At 53.0% G+C, this 26224-nt stretch overlaps 2 protein-coding genes across 2 annotated transcripts; one reads left to right on the top strand and one right to left on the bottom strand.

Annotated features, from left to right (window-relative positions):
• Window positions 1–3583: 3583 nt before the first annotated feature.
• Window positions 3584–12221, bottom strand: LOC125638821 (zona pellucida sperm-binding protein 3-like). Its single transcript, XM_048854998.2, has 9 exons — window positions 12152–12221; window positions 9454–9632; window positions 8144–8256; window positions 7147–7250; window positions 6451–6622; window positions 5470–5581; window positions 4971–5157; window positions 4312–4554; window positions 3584–3837 (listed from the first exon to the last, which is right to left on the bottom strand). Exons 1-9 carry the CDS (start codon window positions 12219–12221, stop codon window positions 3584–3586), a joined length of 1434 nt encoding a protein of 477 aa, XP_048710955.1.
• Window positions 12222–13686: 1465 nt separating this feature from the next.
• On the top strand, window positions 13687–25621 carry LOC125638820 (transcobalamin-1). Its single transcript, XM_048854996.1, has 9 exons — window positions 13687–13773; window positions 14624–14806; window positions 15583–15732; window positions 15976–16128; window positions 16314–16492; window positions 16876–17062; window positions 24351–24540; window positions 25000–25118; window positions 25327–25621. Exons 1-9 carry the CDS (start codon window positions 13695–13697, stop codon window positions 25386–25388), a joined length of 1302 nt encoding a protein of 433 aa, XP_048710953.1. The 5' UTR covers window positions 13687–13694; the 3' UTR covers window positions 25389–25621.
• Window positions 25622–26224: the final 603 nt, after the last annotated feature.

The raw sequence follows: 26224 nt of genomic DNA, 5'->3' as shown, positions 1-26224 counted from the left end.
AATTTATCTGCAGAGTTTTACCTCACAGCCTGGGTGGAAATGGGGAGGTGTCAAGTTTTCTTCCCCACTCTGAACGCTAGGGTACAGATGTGAGGACCTGCATGAAAACCTCCTAAGCTTACTTTTACCAGCTTAGGTTAAAACTTCCCCAAGGTACAAACTATTTTACCTTTTGCCCTTGGACTTTCACTGCCATGACCAAACACCTAACCGGTATATTATTAGGAAAGAGTCAGTTTGGAAACATCTTTCCCCCAAAAAATCCTCCCAAAAGTTACCCCCCACCTTCCTGGGGAAGGTTTGATAAAAATCCTCACCAATTTGCATAGGTGACCACAGACCCAAACCTTTTAATTTTAGCTCTTTAGTGATTTCAGCTTGTAGTAGGGGAGCCTCAGTGCTGGTGCACCATTAGCCTAAAGTGAATTCAGCTCAGCAGCTCAGTAACTAAACTCCTAATAGAATCAAAACTAGCTCTGATATTCCACAGGAGAGGGAGAGGGAGAGGGAGAGACAAGTGCAATTGGCATGTTTATTCTTCCTGCCCCAATAACAGAGAAACTGGGGCTCCTGCAGCAGCCAAAGTGACCATCTAGGTGGGGTGGGTGTGCCTATGCAAATGAGATCAGCCCCTGAAGTTCTTTTCCACAACCCACCACAACTCACCACCAGATGTCAGGGTAGAGCTCATCCTGACTCCGCTTACATTACAAAACAGAAGCAGCATGAGCTGACAACCAGAAATGTGGGAAACCTATTCACCACCCTTCTCCATGAGGCAATACTTCCCCAGGTTCAAGCCCTGAGTTTGTGTATGAGAAAGCTTCCGTGGAGAGGAATTAGGGGGAACTACCAAAATGGTGACTCGAAAGTAAAGTAAAACACTTTCCCCACAGAATCTTGGTCCTCTGCCTGTTCCCAACTTGCAATGGGAAGGCCCAGTGGACATCAGCTTAGCACAGCAGTCCCTTTCCCCCTTGCTGCACCCCCACCCAGTTTGGTGTCCAAGATCAGGAAAATCCTAGCCTCCAGGGGTGCATTCAATCAGATGTACATCCTGCCTGAGGGTGGGGGGAAATGGTTGAGTGATGCTGTTCGGAGGTTCCACCAGCTAGTCCAGTTCTTAGTGATTGGAGTGGGTGGCCACTACTGCCCCTTCTGCATTTTCTTTCACCAGAAGACCCTCCCAAAACACCTCAGGTTCAGCCCCTTACATCATCAGCTTAGTAATGATTTCAGCACTAGTGATCACTGGAAAGGTTGAAATAAGTTGAAAGGGTTTTCAGCTCTCTTTAAACTCTGGAGAAGATGGCCAAACAACACCTAAGATGCTTTAAGAAGAATCTGCTCCACATAGGAAAAGTCTATTGCCACTCCATCTTTCACTTGGATTTGACATCACTACCCAAGACTTAGCAAATGAGCTTACAGTTAGAGGAACTGTATTGTTCTCTACCCTTTAGTTATAGAATAAGATTTTGTTAGTCCTGCGCCCAAGTTTTAAACCAAACCAGCCAAAATTGATCACTTCGGCAAAGCTGCTCTGTCTACTGGTCACCCAGGCAACCTAGGTGTGTCTGTGGAAATACAGGTTTCAGAGCAGTAGCTGCGTTAGTCTGTATCAGCAAAAATGTGTTAGTCTATAAGGTGCCACAAGGACTCCTCATTGAGCAAATACAGTTGGTTCCTCACATCTTTGCCCCCCGTTCCTCAGTTGATGGCAGAAGAGAGCTCAGTTTGAGCATAGGTTTATACTCTCCAGTTACTAGCCATAGGAGCACAAGACCCTCAACTGTCTGAGGAGAGTACTCTCCTCTACCATATGATACACCAGCACTAACTCTAAGGTCCCAGCACTCAGATATCTAGGCCAAAAGTCTCAGTGAATTTGCAGAGAGCAGGCCTAGAATCCACCCCAGTAGCTACTAAGCTGGACTGTTAAGTAAGACACCAGTGCCTTTCTGAGCATGGCAGAAAGATCTTTAAGACTGTCACTGCAGGAAGGGACAGAGAGTCATGCCCTTCACTGCCTTTCCTACCTTCTCACCAGGGCTGGTAGGAGGCATGGCTTAGGACCAACTGTGCTGCCTCTCCCAGATCTGCCCTGCAGGGGTACACAGGAGATCAGCACACATTCAGCCCCTCATTGATACCTTACCCAGTTAGACACCCACTCAGAATGTTCTCATTCAGGACAGCCTCAGTTAACTGCCTTTTGGGTACCTAGGCTCTAGTTGTTTGGGGGATTATTTAGATCCAGCTCAGGTGTGGGGCTGTGGTGGGGGTCCAGCCACCATGAGTGAGAGGGGAACAGTGAGTGGAGAGATGGGACCAGACAAGTCACATCAGTTGGACTGATGTATCCATTAGTGCATAGAGGCAGTTGGCTCAAAGCCCTTGAGTTCCAAGATTTGAATGGAGTGATTTGTTTGTCCTACCCCCTGCCCCCAAGAGCAGGGCCTAGGCAAAGCAGATGGAGACAGCGGAGCATGAAGACTCAGCATCCTCCCCACACCCCATTTACAATGGGGGAATACCTGAGTCATCATGGTTACCTAGGTCTCTTACCACAGAAAAGACAACCGAATGTTCCCTCAGCAACAAGGCCCCCCATCATTGATGTCATTGTATCAGAGGACATGAAATGTGTGTGTGCTCCCCCTACCCACTGCCCTGGCAGTGACCAGCAGTGCCATGCCCCAAAGTGTAAAGGAAAAGTTAGCACATGTGACTCCATTTTGGTTTGGGGCCCACCATTGTCTAAAAGCAAGCACAGCATGCACCAGGAGGAGTGTTCCTTAGATACTGCATTCCTGTGAAAATCCTCCTCCTTGTCTCCAGCCTGCCTTGACTCCCAGTATCTGTTTCTTTGTCAGTCCCTAAACTCCCTATTTTCTGGCCTTTGATGTAAGGCCTCCTATCCTGATAATGAAAGTCACTGATGCATTGCTTTAGGACCATGCTGTGTAATTAACATACTAGTTTAGCATGAGGAATGCACCAAGCAGGGATAGGTGGTAGATAAGAAAAGGGTTTGTTTATTGGCTAAGGTTTCTGATGCACAAGGGCAACATGCTTTGCTAAAAAGTATATAACTTTTGTATAATCTGTACTCAGGGTCCCCTCCTGGCTAGCAGGGAGGCACCATGCTCGAGTGTAATAAACTTGGTGTTTTTTGGAAACTCGTCAGTTGTGGACTTTGTGCCTCAGCCTAGATTTGAACTGTGTGTGACCTACCAGGTGTAATTCGTAGCAAAAGGAAGGTACATAGTGGGTGTTTTATGGTAGAGCCATTGCTCAAGAGGAAGAAGCTCCCTCACCCTGCAGGTCAGATTATAGCTCCATACTGAAGACGGAATGCTCTTTTGGAAATCTGACCCTCAGTGGTCATCTTATCTTCTGGTCCTGAAGGAGAAGGTAGCGGTATGACTGGCCATAGTTAAACTGGGGACAGAAGAGGCTCTCAGCCAGCCAGGTGGTGCTGAAGTGCCCCCCACCCCAGCTACCCCCACACTGAGGAATGAGACATTTCCATTGACTGACTGGTTTATTTTGTTTTATTTTTTAAGAGGCAACTGGAGTTTCATACAGAGCCAGACTCCCCACAGGCTGCAGCCACCACAGCACCAGGTTTCTTAGAGGCTACATTGGAGTCCCCAGAGGCTGTGGGTGCCATAGCAACAGCACCAGACTCCAAGGCAGCATCAATGGCACCCATCCGGTATCCTCTGTGGTAGCGCTTGGTGGAGCAGTAGCAACCCAGGATTCCCAGGAAGACAAAGAGTGAGCACAGCACTGCGATAGCCAGGGTGGTGACGGAGAAGGAGAGTCGCAGCCCTGTGGGAAAGGAATACAGGGCAGCACTCAGCAGAGAGGCTGTGAGGACACGTGGTCAAAGCAGCCTGGCTCCAAGAGCCTCCTAAAGCCATCATCAACCCTTGTGTCTTGGGGCGGGGGGAGGGAAGAGACAGGGATCAACCCAGCAAGGCTAAATTTTTCCACCCCCTCCTGGGCACTGCTCCATGCTTGTGGGACATGGGGCTTGGCCCCCCCATTTCTGTTTGGAAGAGCCTGACTCCAGATCTCCCCTCATCCCAGATTTCCAGGATTTGGGGCCCTGCAGCCAATGACAGCAACCCCATTAGTCAGTTGGCTAGGTGATGAGACAATAAGAAGTTGACCAGACTGCTCATGGCCTTGCTCATGGCTACATCGAGCAACAACTCACCCACTGACAGATGGGTCATGGGAGTCAGTCTCACTCCAGTCAGCTCCCCCACCCCATGACAGAGGGCAGATCAGAGCACTCACCTGAGGACTCCTTCATGTCCCCTCTCACGATGGGGTTCATGGCCCGATTGGGAGAGAACAGGACAGGGTGGATGGCTTTAGGGGTGCCAGAGATGGGCACAGTGTAAGAGAGCTCAACAGCCCCTGCCATGGTGGAGGTGGGCTCTGTAGAAGCCAATGTTAGGGGTCTGGAGCCCAGTGTAGTGGAGGAATTGGAGGCCAGCTTGATGGGGCCGAGCTGGAGGTCTGCTTCTCCAAGGAGCCCTGCAGGGAAAGAGCAGCCACGGTCTGGGAGCCTCACCACCCTCCACCTGCCATGCCAATGCCCACCAGCAATCAGCACAGGGTCTGGTGGGGTGGAAGCCACATGTGCAGCAAGCCAGATGATCTATCCAGCCCCCATATCAGAAGCAGTTGGGCTCAGCTTTGACATCAGCCAGATGGGAGCTTAGTCTCCTGGGCAAGAGGGGCAGCTCTACTCTCCCAAATGCTAGAAGGGGCCAAATGCCCCTAGGGCAGCCCCTGCTCTGGTGCCAAGGAAGAGTGGTCTGGGGGTAGGGCACAGAGATTGGAGGATCCCAGGGACACATTAGCCCAGGCCAGCCTCCCCCAGCCCACCAAGGAATGGCAGAAGCCAGGCAAGCTCCTCCAGAAGGATGGGGGGGCGCATGCAAGGTTACCTTCCCTTTCCTGAGGCAGATGCCGGCGCCGCCTCCTGCTCCCACAGCCAGCAGGGGAAGCACAGCAGGAGCAGTCTCCTCCGTCATGGGAGTGCCAGGCTGCAGTGGCTGGATCATAGGAGCAGGCCTTGTTGTGCTGGTCGGCAGGGCCGGCAGCCACGGCCTTCAGGTGGCACAGGAGGTAGATCTGAAAGCATAAAAGATGTCACAGCCAGATGTGGTTCTGTATGGGATGCAGGGAGAGTCCAGAGCTCAACTTACTGAGAGGTCAGGCTGAGGGAACCCTCTTCCCATACAGCACCCATTCTGCCCCACACCCCTGGCCATCCATCTCTCTAGGAGAGAGAGGACGGGAGAGCTCATCTTATCTCCTCACAGGGTCCTGTGGGAGAGTCCCACATGGAGACGGCAGCCATCTTGCATTGCTGACACCCACCCCATACAGGGAAGTCAGTGCCCTTCCAGGTGGCTCAGCCCCCTCCCCCCCCCCCATACTGACCTGGCTGTTGGAAGCACCAGTGAAGACAAATGTGTCCAGCTGGAAACGGAGGAACTGGTCTCCTCGTGGGGCAAGGAAGTGGGAGCGGCTGTGCTGCCCATCCACAAGGCACCTGTAGGGAGGAGAGGGGTTACTCACCCAGCCTCCTCAGTGCCATGGAGCCAGCCATCATCCTGGCTCCCAGGCGGTCCACATGGGACCTGAGAAACAGCTGGGGGGCACCTGACCCAGATCCAAGGGGTGAGGAGACAAGGAATTGTGGGGATTTGGGGCAATGGTGGAGCAGCCGGCAGCCTGGAGATACAGGTTGTACAGGAGCAGTTCAAACCATTACTAATAACTAAGGCCCTACTAAATTCATGGCCATGAAAAACAAGTCATGGCCTGAAATTTGGCCTGCCTCTCCTCCCCTCCTGAAATCTGGTCACATGTGCCACATTTTACACTATACTATACAGTAATCACAGGGGAGACCAGTGTTTCTCAAATTGGGGATCCTTACCCAAAAGGGAGTTGTGGGGGTCAAGGTTATTTTAGGGGGCTCATGGTATTGCCACCCTTACTTCTGTGCTGCCTTCAGAGCTGGGCGGCCCGAGAGCAGCGGCTGTTGGCCAGGCATCCAGCTCCGAAGGCAGCACCCTGCCAGCAGCCGTGCTAAAGTAAGGGTAGCAGTGCTGCAACCCTGCCTACAATAACCTTGTGACCGCCTGCCCCCCAAACTCCATTTTGGGTCAGGATCCCTACAGTTACAACACTGGGACATTTCAGATTTCAATGCTGAAATTTGTAGAATTTTTTTAAATCCTACTACTGTGAAATTGTACAAAATGGATTCTGAATTTGGTAGGGCCCTACCAATAACTTAAAAGCCCACTGTCCACTTCCCTCCATGGGCCAGAACTGCCTAGACCTGCTAGATAAAATGGTGCTTTGATAGTAGACACTGGAGCCCGTTCAGAGTCTTCTGCCCCAGACGCTCACCCGTGGTCTGTGATGACCTCATATTTCATGGAAGACTCTGCACTTGGCCGGGCCACACATTCATCCACGTAGATCCTCAGAGGTGCATGGCTGCCAGTTCTCACTGATGCCTGGATGTTTATCAGGTCACCAAGGTAGTAAGTGGGGTCAGACAGGGGGGATGACCAGGTACCTGAGGACAAAAGATAGGGGATGACACTCACCTGAACCCTCCTTGTTCCTGCCTAGCCAGCACTGCCCATCCCCCAGTACAGACTAGCAAGGAGTCTGCTAGAGAAAGGGGTATAAGGCAGGAGAGATCAGCAAGAAAGCAGGAGGATTGGGGTGGCATCAACAGATCTGTGGGAAGGAAAACCCAAAGCTAGAATAATAGGGGCAGCAGGGTGGGACTGAGGGGTACTAACAGCTAGAATGGCAGGGGGCTATGGGTCAAGGTAAGGGGAGCTCAGGGATGAGAGGAAGGATGTTGTCAGGGCTGGGGGAGAACACAGAACTGAGGTGCACTGACTAACTTGGGGTGTCCACACTTCCCCCTTTATGTGAACAGCTTAGGTAGTATCTGCATGAGTAATGAAGTGCCTTCCTAACTCATCCCCTGGAGACAAGCCTGGCTAGTGGGCTCCCTGTCATTTAGCCATAGACTGGGTGGGATCCCCAGGAGACTCCCAAGGTCCCCTTGAATACACCACCACTCACTGTCATATACATCCAGGGCAAAGTCCAGACGCCGTCTGTGCATTAGAGTGGAGCTGAAGGGGATCCAGGTGGGTTGGAGGCCCAAGGAAGAGACATTCCCAGTCCTGAACAGAGAAGAGACAGTCACTACCCCTTCTTCATACCCAGGATCTCCCATTGTGTGGTGGCACATGGCATTCTCCTTTGGAGATATCCTGGCAGCCATTGTGTAGCCCCTCCTGCTTTCCTATCACCCTGCCCCCCCCCCCCCCCCAATAGCTCGGAGGTTAATCCCAGCAGGACACTCCAGTTACACATCATAGCATCTAGATCAGTGGTTCTCAAACTTGTACTGGGAACCCCTTTCACATATGGGGGGGGTCATACTCAGGCTTGTAATTATAACCATTTACCACCATTATAAATGCTGGAGGCAAAGGGAGGTTTGGGGTGGAGGCTGACAGCTCACCTGGAGGGGGTCCTGTGCCCCAGTTTGAGAACCCCTGATCTAGAGCCACCCCTCCATCCCCTGGCTCAGCCCAAGACTATGGTGTAGCCAGAGCAGAGCTGTAGTGAAGCTGGCTGAGACATTCATGAGCCCTAGTACATTATCACTTCAGTCTCTATTGCCTTGTCTCACCATGTGCACTTGCATGGTGTGTGCATGGCACTAGTAGATCAGCATCGTGTGGGTGACAGGTAGGTCTTGTGGACCATCAGGCCCCACCAAGGCTCTGCTCAGTTGTGCTTCTCTGCAGCTGAGTCATGAGTATTAAAGACCTGGGCAGCTCTAGTTGACTGAATACCCAGCCTTGGTGTGACAGACCCTGCAATCACATCCCAGCCTCAGCAGGGCAATCCAGGACTCCTGACTCCCTGGCCATTAGCAAAGCTCAGTGGGACAGCCCTGCAATGCTGAGGATGAATAAGTCCAGGTAATGGGGAGAGACTTTGCTCCTTGAAGCAAGTTGGGACCAGTTCTCAGCCCCCCAACACTGCATGGAGGATACTCACTCACCTGGGGTAGAAGCAGTCTATGGGGAGGGAGAAGGCGCTGGCTCGGATCACACCCCCCATGGCAGAAGGTCTGTAGTAAAGGAAGTTTCTGTAGTGGATGGTGTCAGGGAGGAGCTATGTGGAGCAAATACAGCCAAGAGTCAGTATCCCCCAAGGCTACTCAGCTGCACCCTGCTCCATCCATACATCTAGCAGCAGGGCATCCTGTCCAGCCACAGGCCAGGAGGATAGCTACTGTGACCAGCCAGAAAGGGGAGGTGCATACACCATTGAAGAGATACCCCAGAGCACCAGCCAGTAGGGCACCAGGTTTGACCCTCACAACCCTCCAGCAGCTGCCATTCAAGGGGGCAGGTAGTAAAGAGACTCTCGTTAGAGGGAGATGAGAATCACTGCTATATCAGTCAGCCCCCTCCTGGGCCAACATCAGGGCTTGGACCTAGTGCCTGGACTCCTAGGAGCAGAAGCTGCTACCACAAGAGCCAGAGGAATCCATCTGCTAGCCAGGAGCTGGAGCAGAGTCAAGCCTCCATGGATCAGCCACTAGAGGGGGCATGCAGTGCCCTGAAGAGGGGGTTACAATGGTAACCTCCACCTGAGCATCTCATCACATGTGAACACTAATTAAGGCTCAGGACCCCTCCCCACCATGGCTAGTCTGTCATTTTCCAGGCAGGGAAATGGAGAGTCCCTTCCTATAGGGGCACACTGAGTACTTGGGGAACCCTGGGTACTGCTTCCAGCTCAATAGTTCTAATGCCTGTAACTTCCCATTTTAGATCAGTCTGTGTTCCCACAGCTCCTGCAAATGCAGGAACCTGTGGGAAGAGGAAGGCAGGAGTTAGCCAAGCAATTCCACAAGCCAGCGTTCACAGATCTGCTTCAGCCCTTGCATTGTGCCTGTTCATTGGCAATGTTAGGCCCTCCATGGCCCCTGCTGTGCACTTAAGACACTGTACAATTCCCCCTAGTTCAGCTGCAACCATGAAGTGAAATGCTGTGGGTTAGTATCTGATGGCTAGAAGGCCCTCTCCCCTTGGCTCCCCTCCACCCAAGGGCTTCTTCTGAGCCAGATCCCCTATTAGTCTTCTCCTGCATGGGACAGGGTATATCCAGATTCAAGAAGAGCCTCATTGCAGTGAGTCTGCTCCATGTCCAGCACTGGAGTGAATGAATGCGAGGCCTGATTTCCATTACTCAGGAAATATGTGGGGGGGGGGCGCATGCTGAGGATTGAAACTAGGCTGCACTCAGCAGGAGAGAGATTGACACCTACCCACATACCCAGCCCCTACTGGTCTCTGCTCTCACCTCCATGGTGGCCCCACATGCCGATAGCAGGTGTTCTAGCTGGAATCTATCTGGCCCAACAGCAGTCACGGCACAGCCAGCCCCCAGTGTCAGCTCCCTGGCAGAGACAGTCACGCCATTCCCAAAGAGATCCACCAGCACCGTGATCTGAAGCCGCGAGCTGCCACACACCACCGACACTGCAGATGGGGCACACAGGGGTTAACAGACTCACAGCCACAGCATCCTCCAGACACAAGAGCCCCCCCAAGATCCTATCCTGGGATTTACACCACTCCTAGAACTCAGGGCCATAATTCCAGTTGCTGCAACCCCAACATGCTCTTTCCACTCCATTCCAAACACCTGCCCTGTGCCTGAGAGGCCATCCTCTAGCCCTGGTACCTCCCAGGGTCCAGCTACCAGATCTGTGCTAGCAGGAGAGGGGATCTCCCCACCACCTCAACAGTTCATCCCCTGGTTCCTGCTTACCAGGGGCATGTACTGATACCACCCCTGGGAAAAGCAGCCAGTGGCACTGTGGCCAGATGGACGAGCCCAGTGTCAGCAGAAGAAAGGGTGAGCATCCAGTGATGTGGTTAGAGGATCCACCAACCTCCATCACTGAGGGCGACGGGTCCCTTCTTCCACATTACACTGAGTGAGACAGTCATTAGACCTATGGCAGCTGAGTCCCTGGAGCTAGATGGCTATGAGTTGCAATAGCACACTGGCCATATGCAGGGTCTGTGGAGAATCAGACCTTGTCCACACAATACTTCACTGTCAGAGCTATATCATAGAATCATAGAATATCAGGGTTGGAAGGGACCCCAGAAGGTCATCTAGTCCAACCCCCTGCTTGAAGCAGGACCAATTCCCAGTTAAATCATCCCAGCCAGGGCTTTGTCAAGCCTGACCTTAAAAACCTCTAAGGAAGGAGATTCTACCACCTCCCTAGGTAACGCATTCCAGTGTTTCACCACCCTCTTAGTGAAAAAGTTTTTCCTAATATCCAATCTAAACCTCCCCCACTGCAACTTGATATGGCAAAGCCCTTTAAGTGCAGGCTGAGCTTATGCCAACAGCAGATGTTTTCCGTCAGCAGAGTAATACCACCTCCTGGAACAACATTTGTTAAGCCCAGAAAGGCTCCCTTCTGTTGTCAAAGCTGTGTGTACATGGCAATTTTTGGCAGCTTACCATGTTCTCACACACACACACCCCTGACTGACCAAAAAAACTGAGTAGAGACCTGGCCCTAGTCTGCCCAGAGTAGGTCTCCAACAGCCCCTAGCCTCCCACATCTTCCCTACTCAGACACAGGCCACCAGGAATCCTCTCCATTTCAGAGAAAGTGGAAACTGGAGCCACAGCAGTGCCAGGTTCTACCAACCCCAGAGCTGAAATACCAGGTAGCTGCCTTTAGTCATCTACCTGACTGTGGAGGAGGAACAAGGAAGCTCTGCATCAGCCAGCAGGTTACTCCCAGCTGCTGATAAAGCCAGGTTAGAGGCAGGAGAGAGTGAGAGCATTAACCCTTGAAGGACCCAAAAGGCATCCAGGAGCACCAATGCAGCTTGCTGCCAAGCATCAGGGCACGGGAGCAGGAAACCGAGTCAGATGTGAATCTGTGGGTACCTGAAGCCAGACACCCCAAAAATGAGGTACCCAGAAATCCAGCAGCCACTATGGAAAGCTTTGGTTTCAACAAGATCACCCCTGCAAAGCTAGGACTAGAACCCAGGGCCCCAGACTCAGAGCTCCCACCTGCTCTAGCCACTAGGGAATACCACCTCAGAAGTCTCACAAGTGGGCACAGGACTGTCCTGCTGGTATCTCCTTGTGTTACAGATCTCATGCCACCAGAGGCGCCTAGATAGCGACCACAAGAGGAACCTTCACTGTTGTCTCATCGTTGCTACTAAGCCCCGGGATGCCTGCCACCAAAATGCAGTGTTGGATCCTTTGAGGGGGGCAGGTCTGTGAACCCAAGAACCGCTAATGCCCATCTTGCCTGGGACAAAGTCAAGGGAGGGGAAGAGGAACATGGTGGATTCCTCACTGCAGAGCCCAGCTATATCTCATCACCTTTCTGTAGCACTTATGTCAATAACTGCTTCCCCAATCCATCACCAGTGGGCGAGAGACCATTCTGGTGAGTAGTGGCAGCAGCTGCCACTGTTTTACAAGACAACAGAAGCAAGGTGGGTGTGGTAGTATCTTTTACGGGTCCTCTTGGTCCACTAAGAGGTATTACCTCACTTACCTTGTCACTGTAATATCCTGGGACTGACATGGCTACACTGCCTAAAGAACGAGATTATGTTATTTAAGCCCAAGGGAAGTTGCATACTTAGGAGATTTACAGCCACAGACTGTAAAATGGAGCAACTTCCATGCCTGACAACTGCAAGGAGTCCAGGGTTTCCCCACATGGGCCAGGAGGAAGTGAAGCTCTGTAGGCACCCTGCCAGCAGATAAGTCACTGAGCAGGTGCCCAGAATACATGCCATATGGGAGAGCCCTAGGTTTTACCTAGCCAGAACATACAAGTCTAAGGAAACACATGATCAACAGGACCTGGATCCGGCTCTGCCCACTCAGCAGCTCTTCCAGGAGGCTGGAGCCCAGAGCAGGAAGGCCCCACTCAGCTGGAGGATAAACCACAGCAAGAGGCTCACTTTGCACCTGGCACCCCTCATTCCCCCCACTTTACCTGAAGCATTTTGAGCCCAAGCACCAGTGACTAAGAGGAGCAAAGCCCAGCACCCCACAGGAGCTCCCATCTTCCACTCTCTACTCAGGAAACAGCCACATAAAGAGAAGCAGCCCCCAGTGGCTCATTTTATACCTGGGGCAGCAGCACTCAGGTGTCTGTGATTCCTCCATTACCAGCATGGGCCACAGCTCCAGTCCGATCCTCTGCAGCTTTGACAGGGGCAGGTGAGCGTAGCCAGCCAAAGCCAGGAGAGCTGCATCTGGTAGATGTGTGCAACCCTGAGCCCTTGTGGTTATAGGTTCAGCTCCTAGGGGTGGTAACTCTGCCCCTTTCCTAATGAGCCACCTACCCACTTCTGTAAGAGACTTTATGTCTGTTCACAACCCTTTTGTGATAAGAGCAGGTTTGTTTGTAAAGTTTCTGTCCATTGTTTCCCTGTTTCCTCCAGCACTTGGGAATGAAACCCTCATACACAGCAAGACCATGACACCCCACCTCCCAGGCAAAGATCTCCTAGTTCTATGCACAGATGGATGAACTAACCCTCCCCCCATCTCAGTGAGGAAGGGATGACCACCCCCATTATACTGATGGGAAACTGACGCACAGAACATTCAAAGGCTAATTTTTCAAGCACCCACTAGTTTTGGGTGCCTAATTTGAGACTCCTGGGGCCTACTGTTCAGAGGTGCTGGGCAGCCCTGGCTTCAGCTGAAATCAGTTGACTCCTGGACCCCAGAACCACCCACCTCAGTGCCATCCTGAGCCCCCACCCAGCTCTGCTGATGTCCGCCAAACCTGACCCTAGACCCTGGCTATCCCATCCCTGGGACCCCTGTCACACACAGCTCTGGTGTTGAGCCTCAATTCCAACCCACAGTCCCCTGTTACCCTAGCCCTGGCCTCCCCCACAGCTCTGCCGAGGCTCCTCAATCCCAACCTGTAACCCTCTGCTATCCTGGCCCAGGGCTCCCTACCCCAGCTCTCCTGATGCCCCTCAATCCCAGCCTATGGCCAGGGTCATCTACACACAATGACCTAGGAAACCAGGTAGGGATAAAACCAAGAAGCCCAAATTCCCTCTCTGGTATCGTGGAGTACTACTTCACTGAGGTGACCCATGGTGTCCATGTGTCTGGGCAGAGGTGTTAGCCAGCTGTGATCTCACAGTCCTATGGCCCCCCTAGTGAGATGTGACCCACAGCCCTGTGACACCAAGTTCAACAGGATGGTGGAGGGAGTGGGTGTGAATTGTGACTGGGAAAATTCGATCTAGGTCTCTGGTGCAGCCCAGAGGCCATGGGGAGGGAGTAGTTGTCTGACAGCCCTGGCCATCTCTGTCTGTGCCGGTCTCTGGGGCACAGACCTGCCCATACTGCTGGGCATTGCTCAATGTTTCCAGTCTGCTATGGGGAAGCAGCTGGGTGAGGCAAGCCAGGGGAGGAGGGCAGGGCACCCTGGTGTCCCCGCCTCCTTCCAGCTGATAAATACCAGGTCCTAGTCCAGGTCCCAGCACAGCCAGGGACCTGGAAACAGAGGGATGATGAGGACTTTGGTGGCCATGCTAGCTGGGCTCCTGCTCCTATACCTCGCCCCAGGGGGGCTGTGCCAGGGCTGTGGTGAGTCAAATGGCCCTGTGCCATGTACCCCTCCCCTCTGTGTTGTGTCTGTTGGGGTGGCAGGGGGAAGGGAGCCTTTCTCCACTGCCTTCCCCACCAGAGCCTTCCCTTCCTCATGTAGCTACACCCCGCAGCCTGGGCACAGCCTGCTTTTCACTGTGGTACGAGCTACTCCTGTCGTCTCTGCTGCCGACACCAGTGTACAGTGTAGACATCACCCAGACCTGGAAGCTGGTTTGTCCAGTTTGCCTGGGGACTCAGGAGGAGTTTCCCTTCCTGATGCCCCACTGGAGGCTGAGCAATAATAGCCTCATTGTCCCTGCCATCCAGGGACAGCTGCTCTCCTCCCATCGTTCCTGCCTCTTACACCTGGCCTGGAAAATTTCACACATGGCCAGTGAGGGATAGAGAAGGGCGGGCAGGGATCAAGGATGCAGTTGTCTCTGGGCCAGGACACAGGTGACCTGCAGCATGGGACTGTGCCAGCACTGGGCACTGGAGAAGCTGGCTGGCTCAGGTGCCGAAGTCACACCCCACCTACCTGGGGGACTGCAGGGTCTGGGTCCTTGCTTCACCATGTGCAAACTGCCTGTGCAGAGCATCTCTGCACAGCTACAATGCCAGGGAGAGATTGGGGGGTGGGCAGGGAGGCTTTTGGGGGGGCTGGTGAAGGTGGGTTTAGAAATGGGGTGTAATAGGGGGCTAGGGCTGGGGTGTGTTAACTTCCTCCTGGCTGATGCCTGGGGCCCCGCATCCCCCCCTCAGCTGGTTCTGAGGGCTGGGGGTGGGGGTGAAGTTGTATAGACCCCCAGCTGTGACTACCCATGTGTGATCCTGGCTCCTCCACCAGCTGTGAACAAGGATGAGAGCCCCCTGGTGAGGGATCTGCAGAAGAAGATGATCTATTCAGTGAATGCTAGTGCCCCCCCGAACCCCAGCATCCTGCTTGCCCTGCGGCTGGCCCAGGACCACAACAGGCGCATCGAGCAGGACATGCTGAACAAACTGAGCCAGGATGGAGTACAGCGAGCTGGTAAGCGCTCCATCCCCCTCCCCACACATAGACACCCCCCGGGCGTGTGGGACTCTGACACTGCCCCCGAATAGAACCACCCTTCCCAACCCAGCCACCCCGCATTGGGAAGTGGGGTCCCCAACAACCTCACATATAAAGTCAGACCCCTAAAAGGATAATGGTGACTCCACAACAAAGCTATTCCCCAAATATGCACCTCTCTGTGAGATAGAGGTGACCCCATAGCAGCCCCCAAAACACAGCCATTTCCCCATGCCCACTGTGCCACACAGCACCCCCCAAAACCAGCCATCTGCCCATCCCCTTGGCATCCTATAGCACTCCGCAAAACAACCATTTCCCCGCCCCCTTTGCATCCCATAGCATCCCCCAAAACCACAGCAATGTCCCCATGCCCACTGTGTCCCACAGCACCCCCCAAAACACAGCCATCTCCCCACCCCTTTGCATCCCATAGCACCCCCATTGGGTACAACAAGGCTGGTGCTGAAACTGCTGCTCCCTTCCGAACAGCATGAAACCAAAGCGAGAAGAGAAAGGCAGGAAAATAAAGGGAGACAGATAGGAACAGACAGACAGACTGATGGGGTGGGGGGAGAAAGAGACACACCCAAGGGGAATGAGGTGCAGGGAGGCTGGGGCTGGGGCAGAGAGGCAGAGGATGAGCCTGGGGCAGGGAACCAGAGGCAGAAATAGAGGCTGGGGCAGGGAGCATAGGGCAAGTTTGCAGCATGGCCAGCCCCACTGACACCCCCCCCCATGCTGTTTTTCAGTTGCGTCCTTCTCCTCGGGCCAGGTGGCCCTCCATATCCTGGCTCAACAGGCCTCCTGCTCCAAACCCCGGCGGGTCTCTGCAAACGGCTCCACCATCAACCTGGTACGTCTCCTGGAGCAGAAGTTCCAGGTGGAATTGCAGAACATAGGTGAGGAGCCTGAGGCTTGCAGGGCCGGGGGGAAGATCCTGCCTGGCTCAACCCCTCTGCCCCCACACCATCAAGCTCTCCCATCCCCTCAACCTCTTTCCCTTCTCTCTGCCCCTATCTCTCTGTGTCTCCCTCTCTCAGGCCCTTTCCCCCCATCCCACACCTTCCCCCTGTTTTGCCCCCTCTGTCCTGGCCCCAGTCTGTGTGTATGTCTGTGGTTAACAACAGGTCTCTCCCCCACAGTGAGCCATGGCAACCCCTTGACCAACTTCTACCAGCTCAGCTTGGATGTGCTGGCCCTATGCCAGCTGAACGGCCGCCTCTCACCAGCCAGAGCCAGTGCCCTCCTCAGCCCGGATCACAAGAAGTATTACCTCAGCGGCCAGTTCTCTGTGGGTAGGTAAAGGCACCCAGTCTCCTATACCTGGGGGGGCATGGCTTCCCCTATGGGGAGGTGGCATGAGTGACATGAGCTGGGATCCCTGTGACTGTCCCCATGGGGGTCGGTGTTCGGATGACCCTCTCCCTCACCCCTCTCTGGCGTGACAGTCCAATCTGAGCCGCTTTTCCGGTCCCCACAGACACTGCAGCGGTGGCAGTCCTGGCTCAGATCTGCCTGCAGACCAGGGGGCAGCCCCTCCCTCTGAAGGTGGATAAGAAGATCAGACAGAACGTGCAGTGGCTAGTGAAAAAAATCCTGAATGAGAAGAGAAGCGATGGAGTGATCGGGAACATCTACAGCACAGGGTTGGCCATGCAGGTGAGGGACCAGAGTCCCAGTGGGAATCAAAGGGGGTGGGACTGAATTCTAGCTTCACCCACAGCCCAAAGGCCCTCCCCACAACCCAGAGCAGCTGGATAATTCACCTGTGGAATAGTTAATATCAGCAATTACTGTGTCATTGGTAGGTTCCGGAGTTAACACCATATTGCCATAAATGGAGATAGAAGGCCTTAAATATCCCTCCCTTCTGTCTACATCCTACTCACCCGTCTGCTCTCTCCCTGGTGGGCCATCCAGACGTGTTCTTGTAGCCCCTTCCAGCTGCCTTTGCTCACAGTCTTGTCCTCTATAACAGTCATGTTGGGCGTGGGCAACCAGGCCCCAGCGAGTAACCCTGCCTTCCTCTCTATCTTCCACAGGCCTTATCCGTCTCATCCAGCTATCTCAAACCCGGGGACTGGAGTTGCCTCCACACTCTGCACACTGTCCTGGACAAGATTCCCCAGGGCACGTTCAAAAACCCCATGGCTGCTTCCCAGATCCTCCCTTCCCTGGAGAACAGGACCTACCTGGATGTGAGTAAGCTCAACTGCTCCATGGATCCAGGTAAGGAGAGTAGACCAAAGGCAGCATCCCTAGGGTGGCTAAGTCCAGATGCCTTATTCTCCCAGCACAGGACATAAGAACTGGTAGCACCCAGGCAGACAGAGCCCATTAATTCAACCGTGCGGAGGAAGGGTGCCCTAGTGGTTGGGCTCTTACCTGGCATTTAGAAAACCCATGTTCAGCTCCCTGCTCAGCCAATGACTCCTTGGACAAGTCTACACAAGGGGGAAAAAAACAACCTCTGGCAGCAAGGTTCAGAGCTTGGGTGAACTAACGTGGGGCTCACACTGTGAGGCTAGAAATAGCAGTGTAGATGTTTGGGCTAGGGCTGGAGCCTGGGTTCTGAAATCTGGCGAGGGATTGGGTCTCAGAGCCTTCATGTCTGCACTGCTATTTTTAGCCCCAGAGCTCGAGCCAAATCAGTGGACTCATGCTCTGAGACTTGCTGCCATGGGGTTTTTTGGATTTTTTGGCTGTGTAGCTGTACCCTGTGTCTCTGTGCCTCAGTTTTCCATCTGTACAATGTGGTTCATAGCACTGTCCTGCCTCATCGGGGGGTTGTTAAGGATGGTGATGGGGCCAGCTAAAGTACCTGAGGCTGACAGAAGCACATGTAGCAAGGGTTGGGGGGGAAATGGGTTTTGACATTTCAAAAATTTGTTTCCATCCTGAATGAGGCTGAAAAGGCAAAAAAATCTCAAAAATGTTCACAAACTGAAAATCCAGTAAACAAACAGACAAAAAAATTAATTGTTTTGATTTGTATAAATCAAAATGTTTCCTTTTGATAACGTCAAAGTGTTTCTACTACAAACTTCCTCGCTTTTTTTCTCTCTGTAAATTTACTAAAATTTCTCAGCGAAAAGTTGTTTCAGGTTGAAAAACCAAAACGTTCCAGTTCAGCAATCTTTTGACCACACATTTTTTGAGGCGGGAGTTTCTACCAACCCAACACTGCTTCATGAACAGTTCGGACACTGAATTGGCATTTTTCTGGGAAAAAAAGGGTTCATTGAAAAATTCCTGCTCCGTTCTATGGGTATGTCTACACTACGGAATAAGGTCGAATTTATACAAGTCGGTTTTTTAGAAATCGGTTTTATATATTTGAGTGTGTGTGTCCCCACAGAAAATGATCTAAGTGCATTAAGTGCATTAACTCGGCGGAGCGCTTCCACAGGACCGAGGCTAGAGTCGACTTCCGGAGCGTTGCACTGTGGGTAGCTATCCCACAGTTCCCGCAGTCTCCGCTGCCCATTGGAATTCTGGGTTGAGATCCCAATGCCTGATGGGGCTAAAACATTGTCGCGGGTGGTTCTGGGTACATATCGTCAGGCCCCCGTTCCCTCCCTCCCTCCGTGAAAGCAAGGGCAGACAATCATTTCGCGCCTTTTTTCCTGAGTTACCTGTGCAGACGCCATACCACGGCAAGCATGGAGCCCGCTCAGGTAACCGTCACCCTATGTCTCCTGGGTGCTGGCAGACGCGGTATGGCATTGCTACACAGTAGCAGCAACCCCATGCCTTGTGGCAGCAGACGATACAGTACGACTGGTAGCCGTCATCGTCATGTCCGAGGTGCTCCTGGCCACATCGGCTGGGAGCGCCTGGGCAGACATGGGTGCAGGGACTAAATTTGGAGTGACTTGACCAGGTCATTCTCTTTAGTCCTGCCTGCAGTCAGTCCTATTGAACCGTCTTATGGTGAGCGGGCAGGCGATACGGACTGCTAGCAGTTGTACTGTACCATCTTCTGCCGAGCAGCCATGAGATTTGGATGGCATGCAGTCCTTCTGCACCGTCTGCTGCCAGCCAAAGATGTAAAAGATAGATGGAGTGGGTCAGAACAAGAAATAGACCAGATTTGTTTTGTACTCATTTGCCTCCTCCCCTGTCTAGGGGACTCATTCCTCTAGGTCACACTGCAGTCACTCACAGAGAAGGTGCAGCGAGGTAAATCTAGCCATGTATCAATCAGAGGCCAGGCTAACCTCCTTGTTCCAATAAGGACAATAACTTAGGTGCACCATTTCTTATTGGAACCCTCCGTGAAGTCCTGCCTGAAATACTCCTTGATGTAAAGCCACCCCCTTTGTTGATTTTAGCTCCCTGAAGCCAACCCTGTAAACGCCCCTCCCGGCGTCAGAGCAATCGGGCATCTGAGAGTGCTATCCAGAGGAGTCACAATGGAGCACTCTGATGGGGCTAAAACATTGTCGCGGGTGGTTCTGGGTACGTATCGTCAGGCCCCCGTTCCCTCCCTCCCTCCGTAAAAGCAAGGGCAGACAATCATTTCGTGCCTTTTTTCCTGAGTTACCTGTGCAGACGCCATACCATGGCAAGCATGGAGCCCGCTCAGGTAACCGTCACCCTATGTCTCCTGGGTGCTGGCAGATGCGGTACGCCTTTGCTGCACAGTAGCAGCAACCCATTGCCTTCTGGCAGCAGACGGTGCAATACGACTGGTAGTCGTCCTCGTCGTGTCCGAGGTGCTCCTGGCCACGTCGGCTGGGAGCGCCTGGGCAGACATGGGCGCAGGGACTAAATTTGGAGTGACTTGACCAGGTCATTCTCTTTAGTCCTGCCTGCAGTCAGTCCTATTGAACCGTCTTATGGTGAGCGGGCAGGCGATACGGACTGCTAGCAGTCGTACTGTACCATCTTCTGCCAGGCAGGCGAAGAGATGAGGATTGCTAGCAGTCGTATTGTACCATCTTCTGCCAGGCAGGCAAGAGATGAAGATGGCTAGCAGTCGTACTGTACCATCTTCTGCCGAGCAGCCATGAGATGTGGATGGCATGCAGTCCTTCTGCACCGTCTGCTGCCAGCCAAAGATGTAAAAGATAGATGGAGTGGGTCAGAACAAGAAATAGACCAGATTTCTTTTGTACTCATTTGCCTCCTCCCCTGTCTAGGGGACTCATTCCTCTGGATCACACTGCAGTCACTCACAGAGAAGGTGCAGCGAGGTAAATCTAGCCATGTATCAATCAGAGGCCAGGCTAACCTCCTTGTTCCAATAAGAACGATAACTTAGGTGCACCATTTCTTATAGGAACCCTCCGTGCAGTCCTGCCTGAAATACTCCTTGATGTACAGGCACCCCCTTTGTTGATTTTAGCTCCCTGAAGCCAACCCTGTAAGCCGTGTCGTCAGTCGCCCCTCCCTCCGTCATAGCAACGGCAGACAATCGTTCCGCACCTTTTTTCTGTGCGGACGCCATACCAAGGCAAGCATGGAGGCCGCTCAGCTCACTTTGGCAATTAGGAGCACATTAAACACCACACGCATTATCCAGCAGTATATGCAGCACCAGAACCTGGCAAAGCGATACCGGGCGAGGAGGCGACGTCAGCGCGGTCACGTGAGTGATCAGGACATGGACACAGATTTCTCTGAAAGCATGGGCCCTGCCAATGCATGCATCATGGTGCTATTGGGGCAGGTTCATGCTGTGGAACGCCGATTCTGGGCTCGGGAAACAAGCACAGACTGGTGGGACCGCATAGTGTTGCAGGTCTGGGACGATTCCCAGTGACTGCGAAACTTTCGCATGCGTAAGGGCACTTTCATGGAACTTTGTGACTTGCTTTCCCCTGCCCTGAAGCGCATGAATACCAAGATGAGAGCAGCCCTCACAGTTGAGAAGCGAGTGGCGATAGCCCTGTGGAAGCTTGCAACGCCAGACAGCTACCGGTCAGTTGGGAATCAATTTGGAGTGGGCAAATCTACTGTGGGGGCTGCTGTGATGCAAGTAGCCCACGCAATCAAAGATCTGCTGATATCAAGGGTAGTGACCCTGGGAAATGTGCAGGTCATAGTGGATGGCTTTGCTGCAATGGGATTCCCTCACTGTGGTGGGGCTATAGACGGAACCCATATCCCTATCTTGGCACCGGAGCACCAAGCCGCCGAGTACATAAACCGCAAGGAGTACTTTTCGATAGTGCTGCAAGCTCTGGTGGATCAAAGGGACGTTTCACCAACATCAACGTGGGATGGCCGGGAAAGGTGCATGATGCTCGCATCTTCAGGAACTCTGGTCTGTTTCAAAAGCTGCAGGAAGGGACTTTATTCCCAGACCAGAAAATAACTGTTGGGGATGTTGAAATGCCTATATGTATCCTTGGGGACCCAGCCTACCCCTTAATGCCATGGCTCATGAAGCCGTACACAGGCAGCCTGGACAGTAGTCAGGAGCTGTTCAACTACAGGCTGAGCAAGTGCAGAATGGTGGTAGAATGTGCATTTGGACATTTAAAGGCACGCTGGCGCAGTTTACTGACTCACTTAGACCTCAGCGAAACCAATATTCCCACTGTTATTACTGCTTGCTGTGTGCTCCACAATATCTGTGAGAGTAAGGGGGAGACGTTTATGGCGGGGTGGGAGGTTGAGGCAAATCGCCTGGCTGCTGGTTACGCGCAGCCAGACACCAGGGCGATTAGAAGAGCACAGGAGGGCGCGGTACGCATCAGAGAAGCTTTGAAAACCAGTTTCATGACTGGCCAGGCTACGGTGTGAAAGTTCTGTTTGTTTCTCCTTGATGAAACCCCCTGCCCCTTGGTTCACTCTACTTCCCTGTAAGCTAACCACCCGCCCCTCCTCCCTTCAATCACCGCTTGCAGAGGCAATAAAGTCATTGTTGCTTCACATTCATGCATTCTTTATTCATTCATCACACAAATAGGGGGATGACTACCAAGGTAGCCCAGGAGGGGTGGTGGAGGAGGGAAGGAAAATGCCACACAGCACTTTAAGCACAGCACTTTAAAAGTTTACAACTTTAAAATTTATTGAATGACAGCCTTCTTTTTTATGGGCAATCCTCTGTGGTGGAGTGGCTGGTTGGCCGGAGGCCCCCCCACCGTGTTCTTGGGCGTCTGGGTGTGGAGGCTATGGAACTTGGGGAGGAGGGCGGTTGGTTACAGAGGGGCAGCAGTGGCAGTCTGTGCTCCAGCTACCTTTGCTGCAGCTCAACCATACACTGGAGCATACTGGTTTGGTCCTGCAGCAGCCTCAGCATTGAATCCTGCCTCCTCTCATCACGCTGCCGCCACATTTGAGCTTCAGCCCTCTCTTCAGCCCGCCACTTACTCTCTTCAGCCTGCCACCTCTCCTCCCGGTCATTTTGTGCTTTCCTGCACTCTGACATTATTTGCCTCCACGCATTCGTCTGTGCTCTGTCAGTGTGGGAGGACAGCATGAGCTCGGAGAACATTTCATCGCGAGTGCGTTTTTTTTTCTTTCTAATCTTCACTAGCCTCTGGGAAGGAGAAGATCCTGTGATCATTGAAACACATGCAGCTGGTGGAGAAAAAAAAAGGGACAGTGGTATTTAAAAAGACACATTTTATAAAACAGTGGCTACACTCTTTCAGGGTAAACCTTGCTGTTAACATTACATACATAGCACATGTGCTTTCGTTACAAGGTCGCATTTTGCCTCCTCCCACCGCGTGACTACCCCCTCAACCTTCCCCCCTCCCTGTGGCTAACAGCGGGGAACATTTCTGTTTAGCCACAGGCAAACAGCCCAGCAGGAATGGGCTCCTCTGAGTGTCCCCTGAAGAAAAGCACTCTATTTCAACCAGGTGACCATGAATTATATCTCACTCTCCTGAGGATAACACAGAGAGATAAAGAACGGATGTTGTTTGAACGCCAGCAAACATACACTGCAATGCTTTGTTCTACAATGATTCCCGAGTACGTGTTACTGGCCTGGAGTGGTAAAGTGTCCTACCATGAAGGACGAAATAAGGCTGCCCTCCCCAGAAACCTTTTGCAAAGGCTTTAGGACTACATCTAGGAGAACCGCAAATGCCAGGGCAAAGTAATCCTTTCACATGCTTGCTTTTAAACCATGTATAGTATTTTAAAAGGTACACTCACCAGAGGTCCCTTCTCCGCCTGCTGGGTCCAGGAGGCAGCCTTGGGTGGGTTCGGGGGGTACTGGCTCTAGGGTGAGAAACAGTTCCTGGCTGTCGGGAAAACCGGTTTCTCCGCTTGCTTGCTGTGAGCTATCTACAACCTCCTCATCATCATCATCTTCTTTGTCCCCAAAACCTGCTTCCGTATTGCCTCCATCTCCATTGAAGGAGTCAAACAACACGGCTGGGGTAGTGGTGGCTGAACCCCCTAAAATGGCATGCAGCTCATCATAGAAGCGGCATGTTTGGGGCTCTGACCCAGAGCGGCTGTTCGCCTCTCTGGTTTTCTGGTAGGCTTGCCTCAGCTCCTTCAGTTTCACGCAGCACTGCTTCGGGTCCCTGTTATGGCCTCTGTCCTTCATGCCCTGGGAGATTTTCACAAAGGTTTTGGCATTTCGAAAACTGGAACGGAGTTCTGATAGCACGGATTCCTCTCCCCAAACAGCGATCTGATCCCGTACCTCCCGTTCGGTCCATGCTGGAGCTCTTTTGCGATTCTGGGACTCCATCATGGTCACCTGTGCTGATGAGCTCTGCATGGTCACCTGCAGCTTGCCATGCTGGCCAAACAGGAAATGAGATTCAAAAGTTCGCGGTTCTTTTCCTGTCTACCTGGCCAGTGCATCTGAGTTGAGAGTGCTGTCCAGAGCGGTCATAATGGAGCACTCTGGGATAGCTCCCGGAGGCCAATACCATCGAATTGTGTCCACAGTACCCCAAATTCGAGCCGGCAACGTCGATTTAAGCGCTAATCCACTTGTCAGGGGTGGAGTAAGGAAATCGATTTTAAGAGCCCTTTAAGTCGAAATAAAGGGCTTCATTGTGTGGACGGGTGCAGGTTTACATCTATTTAACGCTGCTAAATTCAACCTAAAGTCCTAGTGTAGACCAGGGCTTAGTGTAGCCCGTGCGGCTCTATGTCTCCATCTAGTGACTAGATGGCCTAGAGATTTATGACAGGTTTCAGAGGAACAGCCGTGTTAGTCTGTATTCGCAAAAAGAAAAGGAGTACTTGTGGCACCTTAGAGACTAACGAAAGCTCATGCTCAAATAAATTGGTTAGTCTCTAAGGTGCCACAAGTACTCCTTTTCTTCTAGAGATTTATGAGTCTCAATCTACCGATCCTTCTCCTTAGCTCAATCACTAGAGCATCATCATCATAGATCCAGAGGCCCTGGGTTCAGTCCCAGCTAATCTCCTGCCCAGAGGGCCATTGCCTAGAGCCTCTCTGTCTTTGCTTCTGCCTCTTTCTCTCCCCTTGACTCCAGTGGGACTGGAGTCCCTGCAGAGAGAGAGTCGCTCTCTCCAAGGTATACGCAGTTCTTCGCCCTCTCTCCTCTTTCTCCCCACACAGATAACCTCCCCCTGTCCACCACCAGGCCCGCCCCACCCACTAGCCGCCCACCTAGCATCAGAGTCACCTACACTGTTGCCGATGGTGTGAACAACACGTTCAACGACTCTATCAGTGTCACCGTGCCCCAGGGCTCCGTCCTTTTCAAGGTGATGGAGGTTGTCCAGGATAAAGACCCCAGCAAATTCAGGTACTTGTTCAGCCTGGCAACGTGGCACCCACCACTGCTGTCAGCGGCAGCGGCACAGAGCAGGCTAGATGGTAGCATGGGGCTCCTAGGGCAACAGAGATTTTAAAAACAGAGGGGTCCCTAGGATCATGCGGGGATCGACATGCCCCTGCTACCCCGCCCTGCATGGCTCTCACAGCTAGCAGTGTGCTGAGGGCAGGTTAAACCCTCAGGGGCTGGGAAGGGGGGGATCAAGGCTGGCTCCGCCACATCACTCAGCTGGACAACATCTTCCTGGGATGGGGAGATCGGAGCTCAGGCAGGGGGCAGCTCGGCTGCTTCTCAATCCCTTTCCCCACTGAATGGCATGGGGTTCAGTCCCACTGTGTCCTCAGTTGCATGTCCCTGTGAAGCGGGGGGTGGGGAGGCTGTGAGGCAATGGTAACCAGTCCTCCTGCACAACTCTCTGTCTCTCTGTAGCTTCAAGTACACGCAGAGCTCCTGGGGCCCGTACATCATTTCTGTGCGGGGGCTGCAGGCTGATAACAACCAGCGCACCTACTGGCAGCTCCTGAGCAACGGCATCCCACTGAGCCAAGGTGGGACAGTGGGAAGAGCAGGGGTGGGGAGCAGTGTGAGGGGAGAGGGGGAGGAACAGGGCAGTGAGAGGCACAAGAGAAAGCAGGGATGAGAACCAGGAGAAGACAGGATCCCAGGGAGGGGCTGGCATGCAGGTGGGTGGCTGAGGCTGAGGGGCCACTGACCCCGTTTATCCCTTACCCTCCCTTTCCTCTCCTCATGTTCCAGGTGCTGGGGACTACGTCGTCTATAATGGCGAGAGGCTGGAGGTCAGATTCTCCACTTACTGAGCTCCAGGGCACTGGCCAGCCTGGGGACAAGGGGTGTTCCAGAAGGTGAAACTTGTCCTGGCCTTTCTACTGTCCAGAGATTTCAGGGTTCAGCATCCCCCACCCATTCCCTCCAGAGCAGGGGGTAGGATGGGCCCCTGGGGACAACTGTGTCTTATATTCATGTCTGTGTGACTGTTTCCCAAGCTCTGCCTGTGTCTGGCCCTCAGTCCTGAAATAAATGCTCTGCAAGAGCTCGCCGTACCGCGAGGGTTATTCCAGGCAAGGAGAGGGGCTGAGAAACTGGGAATGTGGCTAATGGGGCCTCTGATGGGCACCCTCCATCTGGAAACACAGCATAGCCGCAGGGCTGCCACTTCCCTCACCATACATAAGGGCTCACCCTGGAGCCCTTCCACTGCACTGGCCAATGGGGTGCTGGGCTTACCAGGGAGTCACCATCCCCTCTGGGGCCCTGGCCAATGGGGCACTGAGTAGTCAGTCCCCAGGCCTGGACTCTCCCTTGCTGTGACACTAGGTGTAGCATCGTTAGTGGCAGGTCATTAAGGCTTTTGGTGTAGCAGGGCAGGCTGGAGGGCACTGCTGGTGGAGAATGGGAGGCTAATGGTGTCAGCAGCCCAGCTAAACCCTTCTTCCGCCTGGATCCCCAGCAGCTGCACTTCCTGGGCTCCTTGCCTCACCCACTCTGGGTCCGAGCCCCCACAGCAGTGGCTGATCCACATGGGAGGGTGATGATTCTCCTAAAGCTGCCAGCCAGGGGGCATAGCCCTTTCGCCCTAGCAGTGGTGGCCTCAGCCTTTAGTGCTGAAGGTTCCAGATTCAAACCCAATCCAGTC

The sequence above is a fragment of the Caretta caretta genome, chromosome 6, assembly GCF_965140235.1.
Source record: "Caretta caretta isolate rCarCar2 chromosome 6, rCarCar1.hap1, whole genome shotgun sequence".
NCBI lineage: Eukaryota > Metazoa > Chordata > Testudines > Cheloniidae > Caretta > Caretta caretta.
This window is presented reverse-complemented; position numbering and strand designations above follow the sequence as displayed.